The sequence below is a fragment of the Triticum aestivum genome, chromosome 4D (genome assembly GCF_018294505.1).
Source record: "Triticum aestivum cultivar Chinese Spring chromosome 4D, IWGSC CS RefSeq v2.1, whole genome shotgun sequence".
Classification (NCBI taxonomy): Eukaryota; Viridiplantae; Streptophyta; class Magnoliopsida; order Poales; family Poaceae; genus Triticum; species Triticum aestivum.
This window is the reverse complement of record NC_057805.1, coordinates 459,738,008-459,757,680: the sequence shown is the minus strand read 5'-3', so window position 1 is coordinate 459,757,680 and position 19,673 is coordinate 459,738,008. Positions and strand designations below refer to the sequence as shown.

Below are 19,673 nucleotides of genomic sequence, written 5' to 3'. Positions count from 1 at the left end.
ACACGGCACCCAGTGGTGTCAAACTGCCACTCCTCGGAATCCATTGATCATGGTGTATATTTATGTTGGAGCCGTCTCCAACTCGCCACACCAAGTCGGGTCTAAGGAGATCTCTCCCATGGAGAATACTCCGAAAGGTGTAGGAGCCACCATCTGGACATGTTGCATTCATGATTCCCCCTTCCTATAATATCTTGCTTTTAGGACGCGCGCACATAGTGAAGAGGGAACTCTCAACAGCCGCCATGCTTGTTTAGCCAATAATGCTTGGTTGAACGCCTCGGGATCTCTGAAACCCATGCCACCATCACGCTTCGTTGCACACATTTTGTCCCATGCTATCCAATGCACTTTGCGTTCACCATTTACCGCCCCCACCAGAATTTTGAGGAGATAGATGTCAAGTTCCGGCACATCTTCTTTGTGAGGTGAAAACAGCTCGTGGTAAACGTTGAGTGGCTTGCAGCCTGGATTTTACAAGAACTTCTCGTGCTTTCTTTGACAGTCCTTGCCCTTTCCATCCTGTTACTTTTTACTTCGAGCTCTCTGTCACATATTTGAACGTTCCATCTTTTGCCCTTCCAACCACTGTCGGGAGTACCAAGTACCTCTCACTTAACGCCTCAGATTCAATACCAACAGTCTCTTTGAGAGAATTCTTCAACTCCTGCTGGCAGCCCTTACCAAAAAATATTGAAGATTTCTGAAGGTTAACCTTTTGCCCCGACGCATCCTCGTATCTACCCAGAATATTCTTCAAAGCCTGGAAATTATCAACAGAGCCCTGAAAAAAGACGATGCTATCATCTGCAAACAGAAGATGAGTCACCTGCGGGCCAGTGCCTCAGAATGACACGCCTTTCATAATCTTTTCATCTTGAGCCTTCTTCAATAGAGCAGAGAAACCTTCCATGCAGAAGAGGTATAGATACGGGGATAGTGGATCTCCTTGCCTTAAACCTCAAGAGGGAGTGAACAATCTGGACATCTCCCCATTTAGCTTCACCATAAAATTTGTCGATGTCACGCATCTCATGACCATATTGATCCAGGCTGCATCAAAACCAAATTGGCCCAACATCTGCTCCAGAAAACCCCACTCCACCATATCATACGCTTTCATCATATCCAGCTTTACTGCACATAAGGGTTTCTTCCTTTTCCTTTTCCTGATTGCGTGCACACACTCATAAGCCACAAATACATTATCCGTGATTAAGCGACCTGGCACAAAAGCGCTTTGTTCCTCGGATATAAGAATCGACAGAATGATCTTCAGTCTATTCGCCAACACCTTCGCTGCAATTTTGTATAAAACATTACATAGACTAATTGGGCGGAATTGCGAAAGTAGCTCCGGTGAGTTAACTTTCGGTATCATAACTATGACAGTTGCATTAAACGCGTCCGGTGCTGCCCTTCCTGCAAGAAACTCCCGGACTACCGTGCAGACCTCCGTTTTTACAATCATGATAGTACAACGAACACCAGAAATAATAAAAATTACATTCAGATTCATAGACCATCTAGCGACGACTACAAACACTGACACTGAAGCGAGCCGAAGGCGCGCCGCCGTCATCGTCCCTCCCTCGCCGGAGCCGGGCACAACTTGTTGTAGTAGACAGTCGGAAAGTCGTCGTGTTAACACCCCATAGGACCTACGCCGCAGAATAACAAACGCCGTCGATGAAGAGAAGTTTAGATCGGAAGATCCAACCTGAAGACACATGAACAAAGATGAACAAAGACCGGATCCGAACGGATCCACAAAAACAATCACCGCCCGAATCTCGTGAGATCCGTCGAAGACACACCTCCACACGCCCTCCGACGATGCTAGACACATCGTTGGGACGGGGCTAGGCCGGAAGAACCTTATCCATCTTCAAGAAGCCGTCGTCGTCTCGTCTTTTTGAACAGGGCACAAAACCCTAACAAAACTTGAAGAGACACCTGAAAACAAAGCCCTCCCACCGGCAAGGGCCGAGATCCACCGCACACCCATGGGCCTAAGTCCACGGGAGACGTGGGAGATCGGCGGCTTCTTATACTCCCTACGATTCAGATTAATTGTGCCAGTTTAGTAGTATAACTTTGATTCGTATTAATTATCGCAGGGAGTAATTCGAAATGGACCATGGATAGATGTAGTAATAAAATTGCGACAAGCGAACCAACCTGTGGTTGAGATGGTTAGGTGGACAGTGGTATCCCCAACCCACCAGGGTTCAAATCCTGGTGCTCGCATTATTCCTGGATTTATTTCAGGATTTCCGGCGATGTGCTTTCAGTGGGAGGAGACGTTCCCGTCAACGACGAGGCGCCTACGGTGACTTCGTAAATCTCAAGATGATATGCCAGCTCAGTCTCTCGGAGGTGCTCATAGGGGTAGGGTGTGCGTGTGTGCGTTCATAGGGTTGAGTGTATGCGCGTGTATATGAGCGCTTGTGTCTGTACTGATGCTCAAAAAAAAGTTTGCGACAGTTAATGATTGATCGTACATGTAGCAGCGCCCGGTTTTTCTTAGGACCTTGATAAGTGTCACACATGTGATACGAACACATGGCAACTCCGAATGTTTTTTATGACAATTTTAGAGACACGAGGATGACAACTTTGTTGGGGAACATAGTAGTTTCAAAAAAATTCCTACGCACACGCAAGATCATGGTGATGCATAGCAACGAGAGGGGAGAGTGTTGTCCACGTACCCTCGTAGACCGACAGCGGAAGCGTTATCACAATGCGGTTGATGTAGTCGTACGTCTTCACGATCCGACCGATCAAGTACCGAACGTACGGCACCTCCGAGTTCTACACACGTTCAGCTCGATGACGTCCCTCGAACTCCGATCCAGCCGAGTGTTGAGGGGGAGTTTCGTCAGCACGACGGCGTGGTGACAATGATGATGTTCCACCGACGCAGGGCTTCGCCTAAGCTCCGCAACGGTATTCTCGAGGTGTAATATGGTGGAGGGGGGCACCACACACGGCTAAGAGATCTCAAGAATCAATTGTTGTGTCTTTGGGGTGCCCCCCTGCCCCCGTATATAAAAGAGCAAGGGAGGAGGAGGCCGGCCCTAGGAGGGGGCGCACCAAGTGTGGAGTCCTACTAGGACTCCCTAGTCCTAGTAGGATTCCACCTCCCATATGGAATAGGAAAAGACGAAGGCAAAAAGAGAAGGAAGGAAGGGGGCGCCCCCCTTCCCTAGTCCAATTCGGACCAGACCAAGGGGAGGGGTGCGGCTACCCTTGAGGCCCTTTTCCTTCTTTCCCGTATGGCCCAATAAGGCACAATACGTATTCCCGTAACTCTCCGGTACTCTGAAAAATACCCGAATCACTCGGAACCTTTCCGAAGTCCGAATATAGTCGTCCAATATATCGATCTTTACGTCTCGACCATTTCGAGACTCCTCGTCATGTTCCCGGTCTCATCTGGGACTCCGAACTCCTTCGGTACATCAAAACTCAATAAAACTGTCATCGTAACATTAAGCGTGCGGACCCTACGGGTTCGAGAACTATGTAGACATGACCGAGACACGTCTCCGGTCAATAACCAATAGCGGGACCTGGATGCCCATATTGGCTCCCACATATTCTACGAAGATCTTTATCGATCAGACCGCCTAACAACATACGTTGTTCCCTTTGTCACCGGTATGTTACTTGCCCGAGATTTGATCGTCGGTATCTCGATACCTAGTTCAATCTCGTTACCGGCAAGTCTCTTTACTCGTTCCGTAACACATCATCCCGCAACTAACTCATTAGTCACAATGCTTGCAAGGCTTATAGTGATGTGCATTACCGAGTGGGCCCAGAGATACCTCTCCGACAATTGGAGTGACAAATCCTAATCTCGAAATACGCCAACCCAACAAGTACCTTTGGAGACACCTGTAGAGCACCTTTATAATCACCCATTTACGTTGTGACGTTTGGTAGCACACAAAGTGTTCCTCCGGTAAACGGGAGTTGCATAATCTCATAGTCATAGGAACATGTATAAGTCATGAAGAAAGCAATAGCAACATACTAAACGATCGAGTGGTAAGCTAACGGAATGGGTCAAGTCAATCACGTCGTTCTCCTAATGAGGTGATCTCGTTAATCAAATGACAACTTATGTCTATGGCTAGGAAACATAACCATCTTTGATTAACGAGCTAGTCAAGTAGAGGCATACAAGTGACACTCTGTTTGTCTATGTATTCACACATGTATTATGTTTCCGGTTAATACAATTCTAGCATGAATAATAAACATTTATCATGATATAAGGAAATATATAATACTTTATTATTGCCTCTAGGGCATATTTCCTTCAGTCCCCACTTGCACTAGAGTCAATAATCTAGTTCACATCGCCATGTGATTTAACATGAATAGTTCACATCACCATGTGATTAACACCCATGGTTCACATCGTCATGTGACCATCACCCAAAGGGTTTACTAGAGTCAGTAATCTAGTTTACATCGCTATGTGATTAACACCCAAAGAGTACTAAGGTGTGATCATGTTTTGCTTGTGAGATAATTTTAGTCAACGGGTCTGTCACATTCAGATCCGTAAGTATTTTGCAAATTTCTATGTCTACAATGCTCTGCATGGAGCTACTCTAGCTAATTGCTCCCACTTTCAATATGTATCTAGACCGAGACTTAGAGTCATCTAGATTAGTGTCAAAACTTGCATCGACGTAACCTTTTACGACGAGCCTTTTGTCACTTCCATAATCGAGAAACATATCCTTATTCCAGTAAGGATAATTTTGACCGCTGTCCAGTGATCTACTCCTAGATCACTATTGTACTCCCTTGCCAAAATCAGTGTAGGATATACAATAGATCTGGTACACAGCATGGCATACTTTATAGAACCTATGGCCGAGGCATAGGGAATGACTTTCATTCTTTTTCTATCTTCTGCCGTGGTCGGGTTTTGAGTCTTACTCAATTTCACACCTTGTAACACAGGCAAGAAACTCTTTCTTTGACTGTTCCATTTTGAACCACTTCAAAATCTTGTTAAGGTATGTACTCATTGAAAAAACTTATCAAGCGTCTTGATCTATCTCTATAGATCTTGATGCTCAATATGTAAGCAGCTTCACCGAGGTCTTTCTTTGAAAAACTCCTTTATGCTTTGCAGAATAATTCTACATTATTTCCGATCAACAATATGTCACTTACATATACTTATCAAAAATGTTGTAGTGCTCCCACTCACTTTCTTGTAAATACAGGCTTCACCGCAAGTCTGTATAAAACTATATCCTTTGATCAACTTATCAAAGCGTATATTCCTACTCTGAGATGCTTGTACCAGTCCATAGATGGATCGCTAGAGCTTGCATATTTTGTTAGCACCTTTAGGATTGACAAAACCTTCTGGTTGCATCATATACAACTTTTCTTTAATAAATCCATTAAGGAATGCAGTTTTGTTTATCCATTTGCCAGATTTCATAAAATGCGACAATTGCTAACATGGTTCGGACAGACTTTAAGCATCGCTGCGAGTGAGAAAATCTCATCGTAGTCAACACCTTGAACTTTTCGAAACCTTTTTCCGACAAGTCTAGCTTTGTAGATAGTAACACTACTATCAGCGTCCGTCTTCCTCTTGAAGATCCATTTAATCTCAATGACTCGCCGATCATCGGGCAAGTCAATCAAAGTCCATACTTTGTTCTCATACATGGATCTCATCTCAGATTTCATGGCCTCAAGCCATTTTGCGGAATCTGGGCTCACCGTCGCTTCTTCATAGTTCGTAGGTTCGTCATGGTCTAGTAACATAACCTCCAGAACAGGATTACCGTACCACTCTGGTGCGGATCTTACTCTGGTTGACCTACGAGGTTCAGTAATAACTTGATCTGAAGTTCCATGATCATCATCATTAAATTCCTCACTAATTGGTGTAGGAGTCACAGGAACAGATTTCTGTGATGAACTACTTTCCAATAAGGGAGCAGGTACAGTTACCTCATCAAGTTCTACTTTCCTCCCACTCACTTCTTTCGAGAGAAACTCCTTCTCTAGAAAGGATCCATTCTTAGCAACGAATGTCTTGCCTTCGGATCTGTGATAGAAGGTGTACCCAACTGTCTCCTTTGGGTATCCTATGAAGACACATTTCTCCGATTTGGGTTTGAGCTTATCAGGATGAAACCTTTTCACATAAGCATCGCAACCCCAAACTTTAAGAAACGACAACTTTGGTTTCTTGCTAACCACAGTTCATAAGGCGTCGTCTTAACGGATTTTGATGGTGCCCTATTTAACGTGAATGCAGCTGTCTCTAATGCATAACCCCAAAACGATAGTGGTAGATCGGTAAGAGACATCATATATCGCACTATATCCAATAAAGTACGGCTATGACGTTCGGACACACCATTACACCGTGGTGTTCCAGGTGGCGTGAGTAGTGAAACTATTTCACATTGTATTAACTGAAGGCCAAACTCGTAACTCAAATACTCTTCTCCACGATCAGATCGTAGAAACTTTATTTTCTTGTTACGATGATTTTCTACTTCACTCTGAAATTATATGAACTTTTCAAATGTTTCAGACTTTATGTTTCATTAAGTAGATATACCCATATCTGCTCAAATCATCTGTGAAGGTCAGAAAATAATGATACCTGCTACGAGCCTCAATATTCATCGAACCACATACATCTGTATGTATGATTTCCAACAAATCCGTTGCTCTCTCCATAGTTCCGGAGAACGGCGTTTTAGTCATCTTGCCCATGAGGCATGGTTCGCAAGTATCAATTGATTCATAATCAAGTGATTCCAAAATCCCATCAGTATGGAGTTTCTTCATGCGCTTTACACCAATATGACCTAAACGGCAGTGCCACAAATAAGTTGCACTATCATTATTAACTTTGCATCTTTTGGCTTCAATATTATGATTATGTGTATCACTACGATCGAGATCCAACAAACCATTTTCGTTGGTGTGTATGACCATAGAAGGTTTTTATTCATGTAAACAGAACAACAATTGTTCTCTAACTTAAATGAATAACCGAATTGCAAAAAACATGATCAAATCATATTCATGCTCAACGCAAACACCAAATAACACTTATTTAGTTTCAACACTAATCTCGAAAGTATAGGGAGTGTGCGATGATGATTATATCAATCTTGGAACTACTTCCAACATACATCGTCACCTCGACTTTTACTAGTCTTTGTTTATTCTGCAACTCCCGTTTCAAGTTACTACTCTTTAGCAACTGGACCAGTATCAAATACTGAGGGGTTGCTATAAACACTAGTAAGTACACATCAATAACATGTATATCCAATATACCTTTGTTCACTTTGCCATCCTTCTTATCCACCAAATACTTGGGGTAGTTCCGCTTCCAGTGAACAGTCCCTTTGCAGTAGAAGCACTTAGTCTCAGGCTTAGGACCAGACTTAGGCTTCTTCACTTGAGCAGCAACTTGCTTGCCGTTCTTCTTGAAGTTCCCCTTCTTCCCTTTGCCCTTTTCTTGAAACTAGTGGTCTTGTTAACCATCAACACTTGATGCTCTTTCTTGATTTCTACCTTCGTCGATTTCAGCATCGCGAAGAGCTCGGGAATTACTTTCGTCATCCCTTACATACTATAGTTCATCACGAAGTTCTACTAACTTGGTGATGGTGACTAGAGAATTCTGTCAATCACTATTTTATCTGAAGATTAACTCCCACTTGATTCAAGCGATTGTAGTACCCAGACAATCTGAGCACATGCTCACTAGTTGAGCGATTCTCCTCCATCTTTTAGCTATAGAACTTGTTGGAGACTTCATATCTCTCAACTCGGGTATTTGCTTGAAATATTAACTTCAACTCCTGGAACATCTCATATGGTCCATGACGTTCAAAACGTCTTTGAAGTCCCGATTCTAAGCCGTTAAGCATGGTGCACTAAACTATCAAGTAGTCATCATATTGAGCTAGCCAAACGTTCATAACGTCTGCATCTGCTCCTGCAATAGGTCTGTCACCTAGCGGTGCATCCAGGACATAATTTTTCTGTGCAGCAATGAGGATAATCCTCAGATCACGGATCCAATCCGCATCTTTGCTACTAACATCTTTCAACATAATTTTTCTCTAGGAACATATCAAAAAATAAACAGGGAAGCAACAACGCGAGCTATTGATCTACAACATAATTTGCAAAATACTATCAGGACTAAGTTCATGATAAATTTAAGTTCAATTAATCATATTACTTAAGAACTCCCACTTAGATAGACATCCCTCTAATCCTCTAAGTGATCACGTGATCCATATCAACTAAACCATGTCCGATCATCACGTGAGATGAAGTAGTTTCAACGGTGAACATCACTATGTTGATCATATCTACTATATGATTCACGCTCGACCTTTCGGTCTCCGTGTTCCGAGGCCATATCTGTTATATGCTAGGCTCGTCAAGTTTAACCTGAGTATTCCGCGTGTGCAACTGTTTTGCACCCGTTGTATTTGAACGTAGAGCCTATCACACCCGATCATCACATGGTGTCTCAGCACGAAGAACTTTCGCAACGGTGCATACTCAGGGAGAACACTTATACTTTGATAATTTAGTGAAGGATCATCTCATAATGCTACCGTCAAACAAAGCAAGATAAGATGCATAAAGGATTAACATCACATGCAATCAATATAAGTGATATGATATGGCCATCATCATCTTGTGCTTGTGATCTCCATCTCCGAAGCACCGTCATGATCACCATCGTCACCGGCGCGACACCTTGATCTCCATCGTAGCATCGTTGTCGTCTCGTCAATCTTATGCTTCTACGACTATCGATACCGCTTAGTGATAAAGTAAAGCATTACATGGCGATTGCATTGCATACAATAAAACGACAACCATATGGCTCCTGCCAGTTGCCGATAACTCGGTTACAAAACATGACCATCTCATACAACAAATTATATCACATCATGTCTTGACCATATCACATCACAACATGCCCTGCAAAAACAAGTTAGACGTCCTCTACTTTGTTGTTGCAAGTTTTACATGGCTGCTACGGGCTTAGCAAGAACCGTTCTTACCTACGCATCAAAACCACAACGATAGTTTGTCAAGTTGGTGCTGTTTTAACCTTCGCAAGGACCGGGCGTAGCCACACTCGGTTCAACTAAAGTGAGAGAGACAGACACCCGCCGGTCACCTTTAAGCAACGAGTGATCGCAACGGTGAAACCAGTCTCGCGTAAGCGTACGCGTAATGTCGGTCCAGGCCGCTTCATCTCACAATACCGCTGAACCAAAGTATGACATGCTGGTAAGCAGTATGACGTATATCGCCCACAACTCACTTGTGTTCTACTCGTGCATAGCATCAACGCATAAAACTAGGCTCTGATACCACTGTTGGGGAACGTAGTAATTTCAAAAAAATTCCTACGCACACGCAAGATCATGGTGATGCATAGCAACGAGAGGGGAGAGTGTTGTCCACGTACCCTCGTAGACCGACAGCGGAAGCGTTATCACAACGCGGTTGATGTAGTCGTACGTCTTCACGATCCGACCGATCAAGTACCGAACGTACGGCACCTCCGAGTTCTACACACGTTCAGCTCGATGACGTCCCTCGAACTCCGATCCAGCCGAATGTTGAGGGAGAGTTTCGTCAGCACGACGGCGTGGTGACGATGATGATGTTCCACCGATGCAGGGCTTCGCCTAAGCTCCGCAACGGTATTCTCGAGGTGTAATATGGTGGAGGGGGCACCACACACGGCTAAGAGATCTCAAGGATCAATTGTTGTGTCTTTGGGGTGCCCCCCTGGCCCCGTATATAAAGGAGCAAGGGAGGAGGATGCCGGCCCTAGGAGGGGGCGCACCAAGTGTGGAGTCCTACTAGGACTCCCTAGTCCTAGTAGGATTCCACCTCCCATATGGAATGGGAAAAGAGGAAGGGAAAAAGAGAAGGAAGGAAGGGGGCGCCCCCCTTCCCTAGTCCAATTCGGACCAGACCAAGGGGAGGGGTGCGGCTACCCTTGAGGACCTTTTCCTTCTTTCCCGTATGGCCCAATAAGGCCCAATACGTATTCCCGTAACTCTCCGGTACTCTGAAAAATACCCGAATCACTCGGAACCTTTCCGAAGTCCGAATATAGTCGTCCAATATATCGATCTTTACGTCTCGACCATTTTGAGACTCCTCGTCATGTTCCCGGTCTCATCCGGGACTCCGAACTCCTTCGGTACATCAAAACTCAATAAAATTGTCATCGTAACGTTAAGCGTGCGGACCCTACGGGTTCGAGAACTATGTAGACATGACCGAGACACGTCTCCGGTCAATAACCAATAGCGGGACCTGGATGCCCATATTGGCTCCCACATATTCTACGAAGATCTTTATCGGTCAGACCGCATAACAACATACGTTGTTCCCTTTGTCACCGGTATGTTACTTGCCCGAGATTTGATCGTCGGTATCTCGATACCTAGTTCAATCTCGTTACCGGCAAGTCTCTTTACTCGTTCCGTAACACATCATCCCGCAACTAACTCATTAGTCACAATGCTTGCAAGGCTTATAGTGATGTGCATTACCGAGTGGGCCCAGAGATACCTCTCCGACAATTGGAGTGACAAATCCTAATCTCGAAATACGCCAACCCAACAAGTACCTTTGGAGACACCTGTAGAGCACCTTTATAATCACCCATTTACGTTGTGACGTTTGGTAGCACACAAAGTGTTCCTCCGGTAAACGGGAGTTGCATAATCTCATAGTCATAGGAACATGTATAAGTCATGAAGAAAGCAATAGCAACATACTAAACGATCGAGTGGTAAGCTAACGGAATGGGTCAAGTCAATCACGTCGTTCTCCTAATGAGGTGATCTCGTTAATCAAATGACAACTTATGTCTATGGCTAGGAAACATAACCATCTTTGATTAACGAGCTAGTCAAGTAGAGGCATACAAGTGACACTCTGTTTGTCTATGTATTCACACATGTATTATGTTTCCGGTTAATACAATTCTAGCATGAATAATAAACATTTATCATGATATAAGGAAATATATAATACTTTATTATTGCCTCCAGGGCATATTTCCTTCAAACTTGAGCTATCAAGCATGTCAACTTTCTTTTTGGATGGCAACTTTCAGGGTTTTATTTATTTATTTTCAAATAGCAACTTTAGTTGGAGGTTTCTCTTTCCCTCGTTTCTCCCTAAGTCCTCAGGAGTTCTCCGGTATATCTCTCGCATTCTTTTCTTTGGTGCCATAGACTAGCATGGGGATGCGAGAGAGCATCGGCTCGTCGTTGTAGATATCAGGTGTAGGGTAGGGTTGACTTTAGAGGTGTGTGACATTATGTGCTGAGGAGCTTGGTACAGACGATTGTCACACTCATCGATTGTCCCACGATTATGGCCTTCTACTTCTTTTGGCCACTGTCCCTGGTGGACGGCTACCGCCGGAGGTGGATCCAGCAAGCTTGAGCGGTTGCGAGATGTGGTGATTTCCAGAGCCATGCTTCCTCCCTTCTCTCTTCGCCGTCAGGATGGCAGCACGACGTTTCAGGATGGGGAGAAACCGCACATACTTACATGATGCACAGCAACCACCCAGACATTTGAGAAGGGGGGAGACACCCGGACACATTACTACGTACATGATGCACAGAACCACTACACGAGAGAATCATCGGATTCTGTACCGAAAGGAAGAAGAAAGTTTAAACCACCAGGAAACTTGGGGTAGTTTGGTTACCAAACGCCTCTGAACCAACGATGCCTGACCAGGCAGCAAAACAACCTGAGATTATGATCACACCAGGCAGCAATATTTCCCAGGCATACATCTGTGGACACGAACCAAACTAATCCTTTATCTGTGGCACAAGATGGTCAGGATACAAAAACGCATTCTATGCTGCATGGCAGAAACTTGGTAGCAGCATCGTTGGCAATAACTTTAGATAAACCAGGACAGGACTAACATAAGAGGTTTCCTACATCATAGTACATGCGACGCAACATATATGAAGCTAACTATGCTGTCTGTCGGCCTGTCATAATCTCAACCCTGTAGTTACTTCTCGGAGGGGGGCCTAAAAAATCTTCAGAAAAGAAGGCGGCGATGGGCCATAGATGGATGGGTTGCTCTTTGCTCAAGCCGACTGAGACAATGGTGAGGTCTTCAGCCACAGGTGGCGTCCTAGCATCGTGGTACCATGAACCGCCATGTACGAAGCGTTCATCCTAGATTGGAAGGAAGAAAAGGTGCATCAGTTAGATAGATAGAGGCCAGCAATATAAAACGTCAGGGCTGAGGTTGTTTTCCTTTCCTTTTGCTGAACCTTCCAGTTTCTGAGGGTCAGTTTCAAAACTGGAATGATTTGTGTTATCGGTTTCATTTCATGAAATGAAATTGGGAGCTATACTCCTTTCATTCGAAAAAAAGTACTCCCTCCGTTTCTAAATATAAGTCTTTTTTAGAGATTTCAATATGGACCACATACGGATGTATATAGACATATTGTAGAGTGTCGATTCACTCATTTTGCTCCGTATGTAGTCCGTATTGAAATCTCTAGAAAGTCTTATATTTAGGAACAAGGGAGTATAAAAAAGCAGTTGGATGAAGACTGTACTTACTTCTCGACGTCAGGTAAGCTCATTGGATCATACACCTCATTTTGTTCCATGCCTGGGGCATGGCCACCAGCTGCTGATGCCATATCGGTTGCTCCCTCAACCTGGAAGATTACAGGAAGGTTAAGAGGAAGCCTAATATAGCAAATAATGCATGGCCTTGTTGTGGAGCAGGTACATAGATGATTTTGGCTATTTTCAGGAAATGGTACAGATAGAAAAAAACATGCAGCTAGGTTACAGAACAAAACTAGGACAGAAAAAATCTAACAAGAACATACGTTATCAGCTATATTGCCGAGATACACATGATAAATTGTTCAGGTGCATGCATCAGCAATCATATCTATTCCACAGAGCATGAAACATGGTTGGTTACACTAGGGATGCAAGTTAAGAGGGTTGGCTTGGCCCACCGATCCATCCTAGTAACTTGGCTTCACAACTAAATGCAAGAGCCATGTATACAAACTGAATTAGCAATTATGTTGGCAGTGAACAGTCAATTAAGCAAAACGAGTAAGTGGGTCTCCACACTTATATCCCTAAAGCTATAGGGCGTAAGTCAAATATATACTTTCTGCAACCAAACAACTTCTCCTGAATCTATTTAATATATGATGAGTGAACTATATGGCTCATAAAAAACGTCTCTATTGGTAGAAACAAACCATACAATTGGTATTAAGTATTAACATGCATCCTATAGTGACATGCCGCACAAATAAATACAGAAATTAAAAAATGGCAAGCTTCAGGTGTCCATATCCACAGCTTCTTGCAGAGCGCAAGTACAAAACACTTGGGAATATCATGAGTGCAAAGTGGACTGAAAGCCTTGCCTGTTGGGGATACTGGGCGTATCCTGCATAAGCACCATATGCATATGATGGGTCCTGAGGATACCCATATGGATCATATCCATAGCTATAATAAGCACTCCATTGATTAGGATCTGTCTGCTGACCCCAGGCTGCTGATTGATCCTGCATATGATTGTGGAAGATAAAGAGATTACAACAGGTAAAACATAAAAAACAATTATCAAACAAACTAACCCTTCATCTGTTAAGACTAGGAACAAGAACAATATAATGCGGATCAGACCGTTATCTATTTAAACCGCTAATAATAAACAGAATTCTTCTTTAGCATGCTCATCACTGCACAACCCAAAATTAACAAGCTTAATTCTAGTGGATTTTAGAAAAACTGAATTTGAGAGATTACTAGATGTCAGGTTCATAAATCAGAAATTTAAATGAAGGTTTGTGGCACCAGCATTTAAATCTGATATACCTGCTTATTGGCAGGACTTCTGCCCCATGAAAGTCTAACCACCTGTTGACCAATCACTGTGCCATGAAGACGCTGCACAGCCTCTTCAGCTGATGCCCTGAAACGATTATCTTAGTGGTAAATACGCCTTGCATCATTCGGACATTAGATGCCGGCACAAAGAGGAGTTGCCAAAAAATGCAATAACCAAGAGTCGAAATTTTAGAAGGAAATAGCCACAGTAGAACATTATAGGCATATACACACATGACGATAAAGATCAATTTTGCTCCTCCCTACTGAGCTATAAATAGAGATTAATAATTTGCATGAAATATGTACTAATGAAACAAGTACACATAAGGCATGCAGTATTTTGTCCTGCTGATATATTTGAACAAATCTTTTCCAGATTCTACAGGATTAAGTTTTCAGTTCACAAAGGCACATAAATATATAGTTTTCAAGGTTCTCCTTGATATATTATTTTCTATCACCGTATTTGCATATGATTGCACAAAAAGACAAAATAGACTACAGATGATAGAATCACACCTTTTTGTGCTTCACCTATGATGGCAATGCAATCTAAAAATTGAAAGAAAGCAAACACACACACACACACACACGAGGCATTGCCAATTTGTAAATCCTGCATGTTGGGCAGTGCTACTGAGAAATGCATGCTTTGTTCTTGTAATTTATAGTTCAAGGAATAAAACAAGTATCATGTGTTTACTTAAAAGACTCACCTAGATGCATATTGTACAAATCCACATCCTTTACCAACTGGAATTTTTACATATATAAGCTCCCCAAACTGCACGCAAATCTGCCTCAGCTCTTCTTCCGTCACATTTGGGTCCAAGTTACCAATAAATATCTGCAGATGAATTCCAATGTAAATGACATAACAAACAGTCCAACAGAGGAAACACCAAGCAATATGATAAGGGTTCTTACCGTAGTGTTTGTAGGATCACTATCTGGTAGAACTGTTTGGGCCTGCGGAATTGCATAAGCTGCTGCGGGGTACATGGCTACATATGAGACATAAAAAGACAGTTAAAACATATCAATCGAAGTACCTCTTTTAATGAAGATCTACTTGTAATAGTTGCTGTGTTGCCTTACAATATTGATGAATCATTGCAGTGTCCCATTACAGACGGATCTTTGTTTTATTAGCACTAATAAGAGACAAATCATATGAGCCCATGCGTCAATCGAAGTGCCTTATGACCATATTTGATTATAATCAACAACATCAAGTAGTACTGTGTTGAATGGGAACACCAAATAGTAGGTTACAGATAATCATTACCTTTAGCAGCTCCATACTGAAGCTGAGATCCAGATGATTTCTTAGGAATTGCAGCACTTATCCGCATAGGTCTTGTTGAGCAATACACACCATTCATTTCTGACATTGCACGGGTCTTCTCATTTTCATCTGCAAACTTTACAAATCCATATCCTTTAGATCTCCCAGTATTTGGATCTGTGACAACCTTGGCACCCCTAACAGATGAATAGTTCACTCGGAAAGTCTCTTGTAGTAAGTAATCTGTGACATCAGGGGCCAAGTCTCCTACAAAAATTGAATGGTCAGGTCCTGCATCCGGACGCTTCTCACCAGAGCTGAACGATGCCCAGTTCAATCTGAATGTATGCTCGGTTCCAGGCATTTGTGCGCCATTATAAGCCTGTAGAACTTTCTCAGCAGCTTCGTGTGAAATGAATTCAATGAATCCATAGCCTTCTGGAAGACCAGATAATTTGTTGCGTATTAATTTTACGGATTGTACCTGCATCCCCAAACAATCACAGCCCTATTAGTACTACGAGTGCAAAAGGTAATCCTGAATACTCAACAGTAGAAGAACAACGCTGGCCATAGAAGTATAAAACATACGTTTGAAAGACTAGTCAACTGAAATCAGTGTGACACAGTAAAAAGTTGCAAACATGGCATGCAAACAAAATACTAAATTTTATCATCAGCTCTGCTCCAAATGAAGTCCAGAAGAGGGACAGCATGGATCACACGTCCAACAATGTAACACTTAATACATTGATTCCTACAGGATGTCAAGGTACAAAACTTTGTTGCGACTTTTACCGAAAGGTTACCATAGCAAGGAAAACAAGCAACTTATATTATTATACGATGAAACAGTTCAACAAATCTATGCTGTTCACTAAGAAATTGACCTCCCCATTAGGCATAACAATCACCTCGGTACATCACTTGAACTGCACAGGACTACAGGAGGCTCCAGCAACCGCTTCGATTCAGAATATCAACCATGTCGCTGCTCAAACAAATTTGCTAATTCTAGTATGATGAGGCGTCTAGCCAGAAGGAATTATAGCTACAGTCAATTCCAGAACACTGGTCACTTCGGAACCCTAAACCTATCAAAACTCGAAAACAGGATAGATACCACCAACCAAATACGCCCAAATTCACCTAAATAGCGAAGGAATCGCTCCTTCAGCGCAGCCGGAGCAGCGGGAAATCACTGAGTCGGGCACGAGCACCGAGACCTAGCGAGGTAACGGCATAGCTCGTGGGATGGAAACCTACCTCGCCGGTGTGCGCGAAGCAGCCGTAGAGGTAGTTCTCGTCGGCCCAGTACTGGAGGTCGCCGATCCAGAGCGTGCGGACCTCCTCCAGGGTGGTCGGCTGGTGGTACGGCCCCGCCATCATCATCAGAGCGGCCGCTCCCTGCGACGGCGGGCGGTGTGGCTTGGCTTGGGTCGGAGGCGCGGCGGCGAGAGGGCGGCGGTGTGGTGGTGGGGGTACGGGGTCCTGGCCTGTCTCGGTGGTTCCCATCGCCTGCTTTTCACGTCTAATATGAGCCCTTGGGCTTTCTTGGATGACGGGCCTCTTTGGACTGGGCCTTCAAGAATTAGTAGTACCCTCACGTCATGTCGATTTGGTGCTCAAAATCGAGGGAAACGAGGAGGCGAAAGCGAAAATTAATGATCAATGTCGATGATCAAAGCATTGTGTGCGGGGCAGATTCAGGTGGTGCGCAGCCATCTCCATCACCGGCGAGGTTGTTGCTTGACGTCACTCTCGCACCTTACCGCAAGCCCGACGAAAAAACGTGTCTCGACCTTTGGTGTGCCCTTTTTGATCTCTTATTAAGTGATGATCTCACGATGAGATTAGGGTTTCTACGTCAGCATTCTTTTTCTCTAGCCACAATTTTTGTAGTACATACCTTTCCCATGATTTTTGGGTGCGGTTGGATTTGGGATAAGGTTTTTGGTTAATCTCATACAAAGATATGGTGTTATGCAATTAAAAGTTTTTAGTCGACATTCACATAGTGTGTGATGAATTTGAGAACTTGTTGTAGCGTGAATAGTTTCTAGGGGTTTGAGTTGTGTTAGTCTGTTGCAAGGGGTTTAGGATTGTTTTTTTAAGATGACAAAAAGGGGTCAATATGATCGATACTAGTTGCACACACTGTTATTTGTAGGCGACCGCGGTGGTCACTTGTTTGTTTAGTTCAACCATGGTGATTTTTTTAGGAGCTAGGAGCAATAAGACATATGTTGAGGTTGGATTTGGTATAATTATTGTGATAAAAATAACTAGTCACCGGGTGTAGTTGAAAATCTGACTGAGAACATTGGCCATGAGAAAGAAAGAAGCAAGGATGAAGGTGTACTTGTCTCTTCCTGGTAGGACAATGAAAAATGGGCTTAGGGAGATTAAAAAACAAATGACACTGAAAATATGCTTTCAAATGTCACATTTGGTCATCATTATTTGCAGATACTCCCTTCGGTACTTTTTACTCCGCATATTAGATTTGTGTCAAGTCAAACTTTGTAAAGTTTGACAAAATTTATATTAAAAATATCAACATCTTCAATACCAAATATATATAATATGAAACTATATTCCATCATGAATCTAATTATATTGTTTTTTTTTTGAAACGGAGGCAAAAACTTTGCCTCATCTCATTAATAAAGCAGAAGAGAGTTGCCCAGTTAATAAACGGAAAACCGAGCGAAAACCGTAACAAACCGCTGAGCGGCACACACATAGTACCACATACACCTCATATAGAGGGTTTCGTCAACATCACCCACCGGTGTCATTGTCATCACTTCTCCCCAATAGGCGTCATCGCCCTCCCTAATCTCCGAGAAAGCAACTCCGACTTCTCCGAAGACAAATGTCGCCCAACCCACACCGTAGCGGCTGTGTGGAACACAAGAAACCCCGCACCAAACTCAGCCACCCGCACAAGGACATCACAGCTCTGACTCTGAAAGATAGCTCTGAAGGAGAACTATGCAAGGCTGGCGCCGCGGAAGACCACCGAACAGACCACCTGCTGCATGTCATCGTCGCCACAGGGGCCCCGCGGCCGCAGCTCCGACTTCACGGCAACAAAACAACCCGAGGTAATCCCACGAACACGCCGGAGAAGAGCCGACTACCGCAACCATTGCCGTGTCTCCGACATCGCACACGCCCATCATCGTTGCCATAGAAGCCTCGATGCAAACACCACCAACTTCCATCGGTCCCGCTTGATGATGCTAGCTCCAAAGACGAAGCCCTCGAGAGGGGATACGATGCTAGAGTACCGTCATCGTCCGATCCCATGGATTTAGGGTTTCCCCCAAAGCTGCGAAGATTGAAGCTGAGAGTACCTCGACGATGCCAACAAGAAGGAAACGGCGCTTGAAAGCGTCGCCATCGCCGGCTCCGGACACACCGGAGACAAGCTTTCGCCCGGGTCAACCTCACGAGCCCCAAACATCATGCATCAGCAAGCCATCCAACGAGCCACTGAGGGCAAATTCGCCCGGATCTGACCACCTTCACACTTCACAACCTCCGAGCAAATCCACGCCACCAAAGAGCTGCGCCAACTGCGTCGTCCGCCTGCCGCCCCGACAACCGGAGACCTCCACCGCGCGGCCGCCGCACGCTGCACATCCAGAGAGGATCCCTAGCAGGGAGGGGGGCCGCCACCCCACCCCAACTCGCCGGACGAGCTGCCAGATCCGCAGCCCGTCAACCGAAACATGAGCCGGCACCACCACGGCACCAAGCAGGAGGAACGCAGCAAGGGCTCCACCAAGACGCGCAGCAGGGGCGCGAGCCTCCGTCCATCCAAGCACCACCAACCGCGCCGGCCACATCTCGCGAGGTCCGGATCGGGCCCGTACGGGCGCCACGACCGCGACCGCTCGCCCGCAGTGGCGCGCCCGCCGCCGTGACCAGATCCCACACAGTGTGCCGGAGACCTCCTCCACCGCGAGCCAGGACGCCGCCCCGGAGCCAAGCGCCGGTCGGCCGCCGACCACACGCCGTATCCCCATCCCACGAGCGAGCGGCAGCAAGAGGATGCCCCGCCGCCGCCGGCTCCGCGCATGCTTTGCCTGCCGGAGGCCACCGGTGACGGCGAGAGGGAGAAGGAGCCGGGAGGGGAGAGGTGCGGAGGCGGGAGCCTCCCGTGTCGCCCCGGGAAGGGAGCGGCGCGGGGGAAAATGCTGGTATTGTGAATATTGATACTTTTTTCTATTAGTTTGGTCAAACTAGAGATACTTTGACTTTCGACTAAACTTATATGCAAACTAAAAAGGACCGGAGGGAGTATATCGTAAACATAGTGTTGGTATCATTACCTACTATAACTAGAATGTTGTAGTTCGATTTCCTGCAACTGAAT

The 19,673-nt window shown here is 44.6% G+C and overlaps 1 protein-coding gene across 1 annotated transcript; it reads right to left on the bottom strand.

Moving 5' to 3' along the window:
- Positions 1-11,873: 11,873 nt before the first annotated feature.
- On the bottom strand, positions 11,874-16,834 carry LOC123098606 (polyadenylate-binding protein RBP47B'). Its single transcript, XM_044520642.1, has 8 exons — positions 16,553-16,834; positions 15,287-15,770; positions 14,926-15,002; positions 14,715-14,845; positions 13,984-14,080; positions 13,527-13,670; positions 12,688-12,788; positions 11,874-12,291 (listed from the first exon to the last, which is right to left on the bottom strand). The coding sequence occupies exons 1-8, from the start codon at positions 16,799-16,801 to the stop codon at positions 12,201-12,203; spliced, it is 1,374 nt and encodes a 457-aa protein (XP_044376577.1). The 5' UTR covers positions 16,802-16,834; the 3' UTR covers positions 11,874-12,200.
- Positions 16,835-19,673: the final 2,839 nt, after the last annotated feature.

Excerpts from the sequence above, each read along its gene's own strand:
- LOC123098606 (XM_044520642.1), bottom strand. The coding sequence starts at position 16,801 with ATGGGAACCACCGAGACAGGCCAGGACCCCGTACCCCCACCACCACAC. Across the intron at positions 14,081-14,714 it reads TTTGTACAATATGCATCTAG|GGCATCAGCTGAAGAGGCTG; the intron begins GTGAGTCTTTTA and ends TAATCGTTTCAG. Across the intron at positions 13,671-13,983 it reads GAAGTCCTGCCAATAAGCAG|GATCAATCAGCAGCCTGGGG; the intron begins GTATATCAGATT and ends AATCATATGCAG.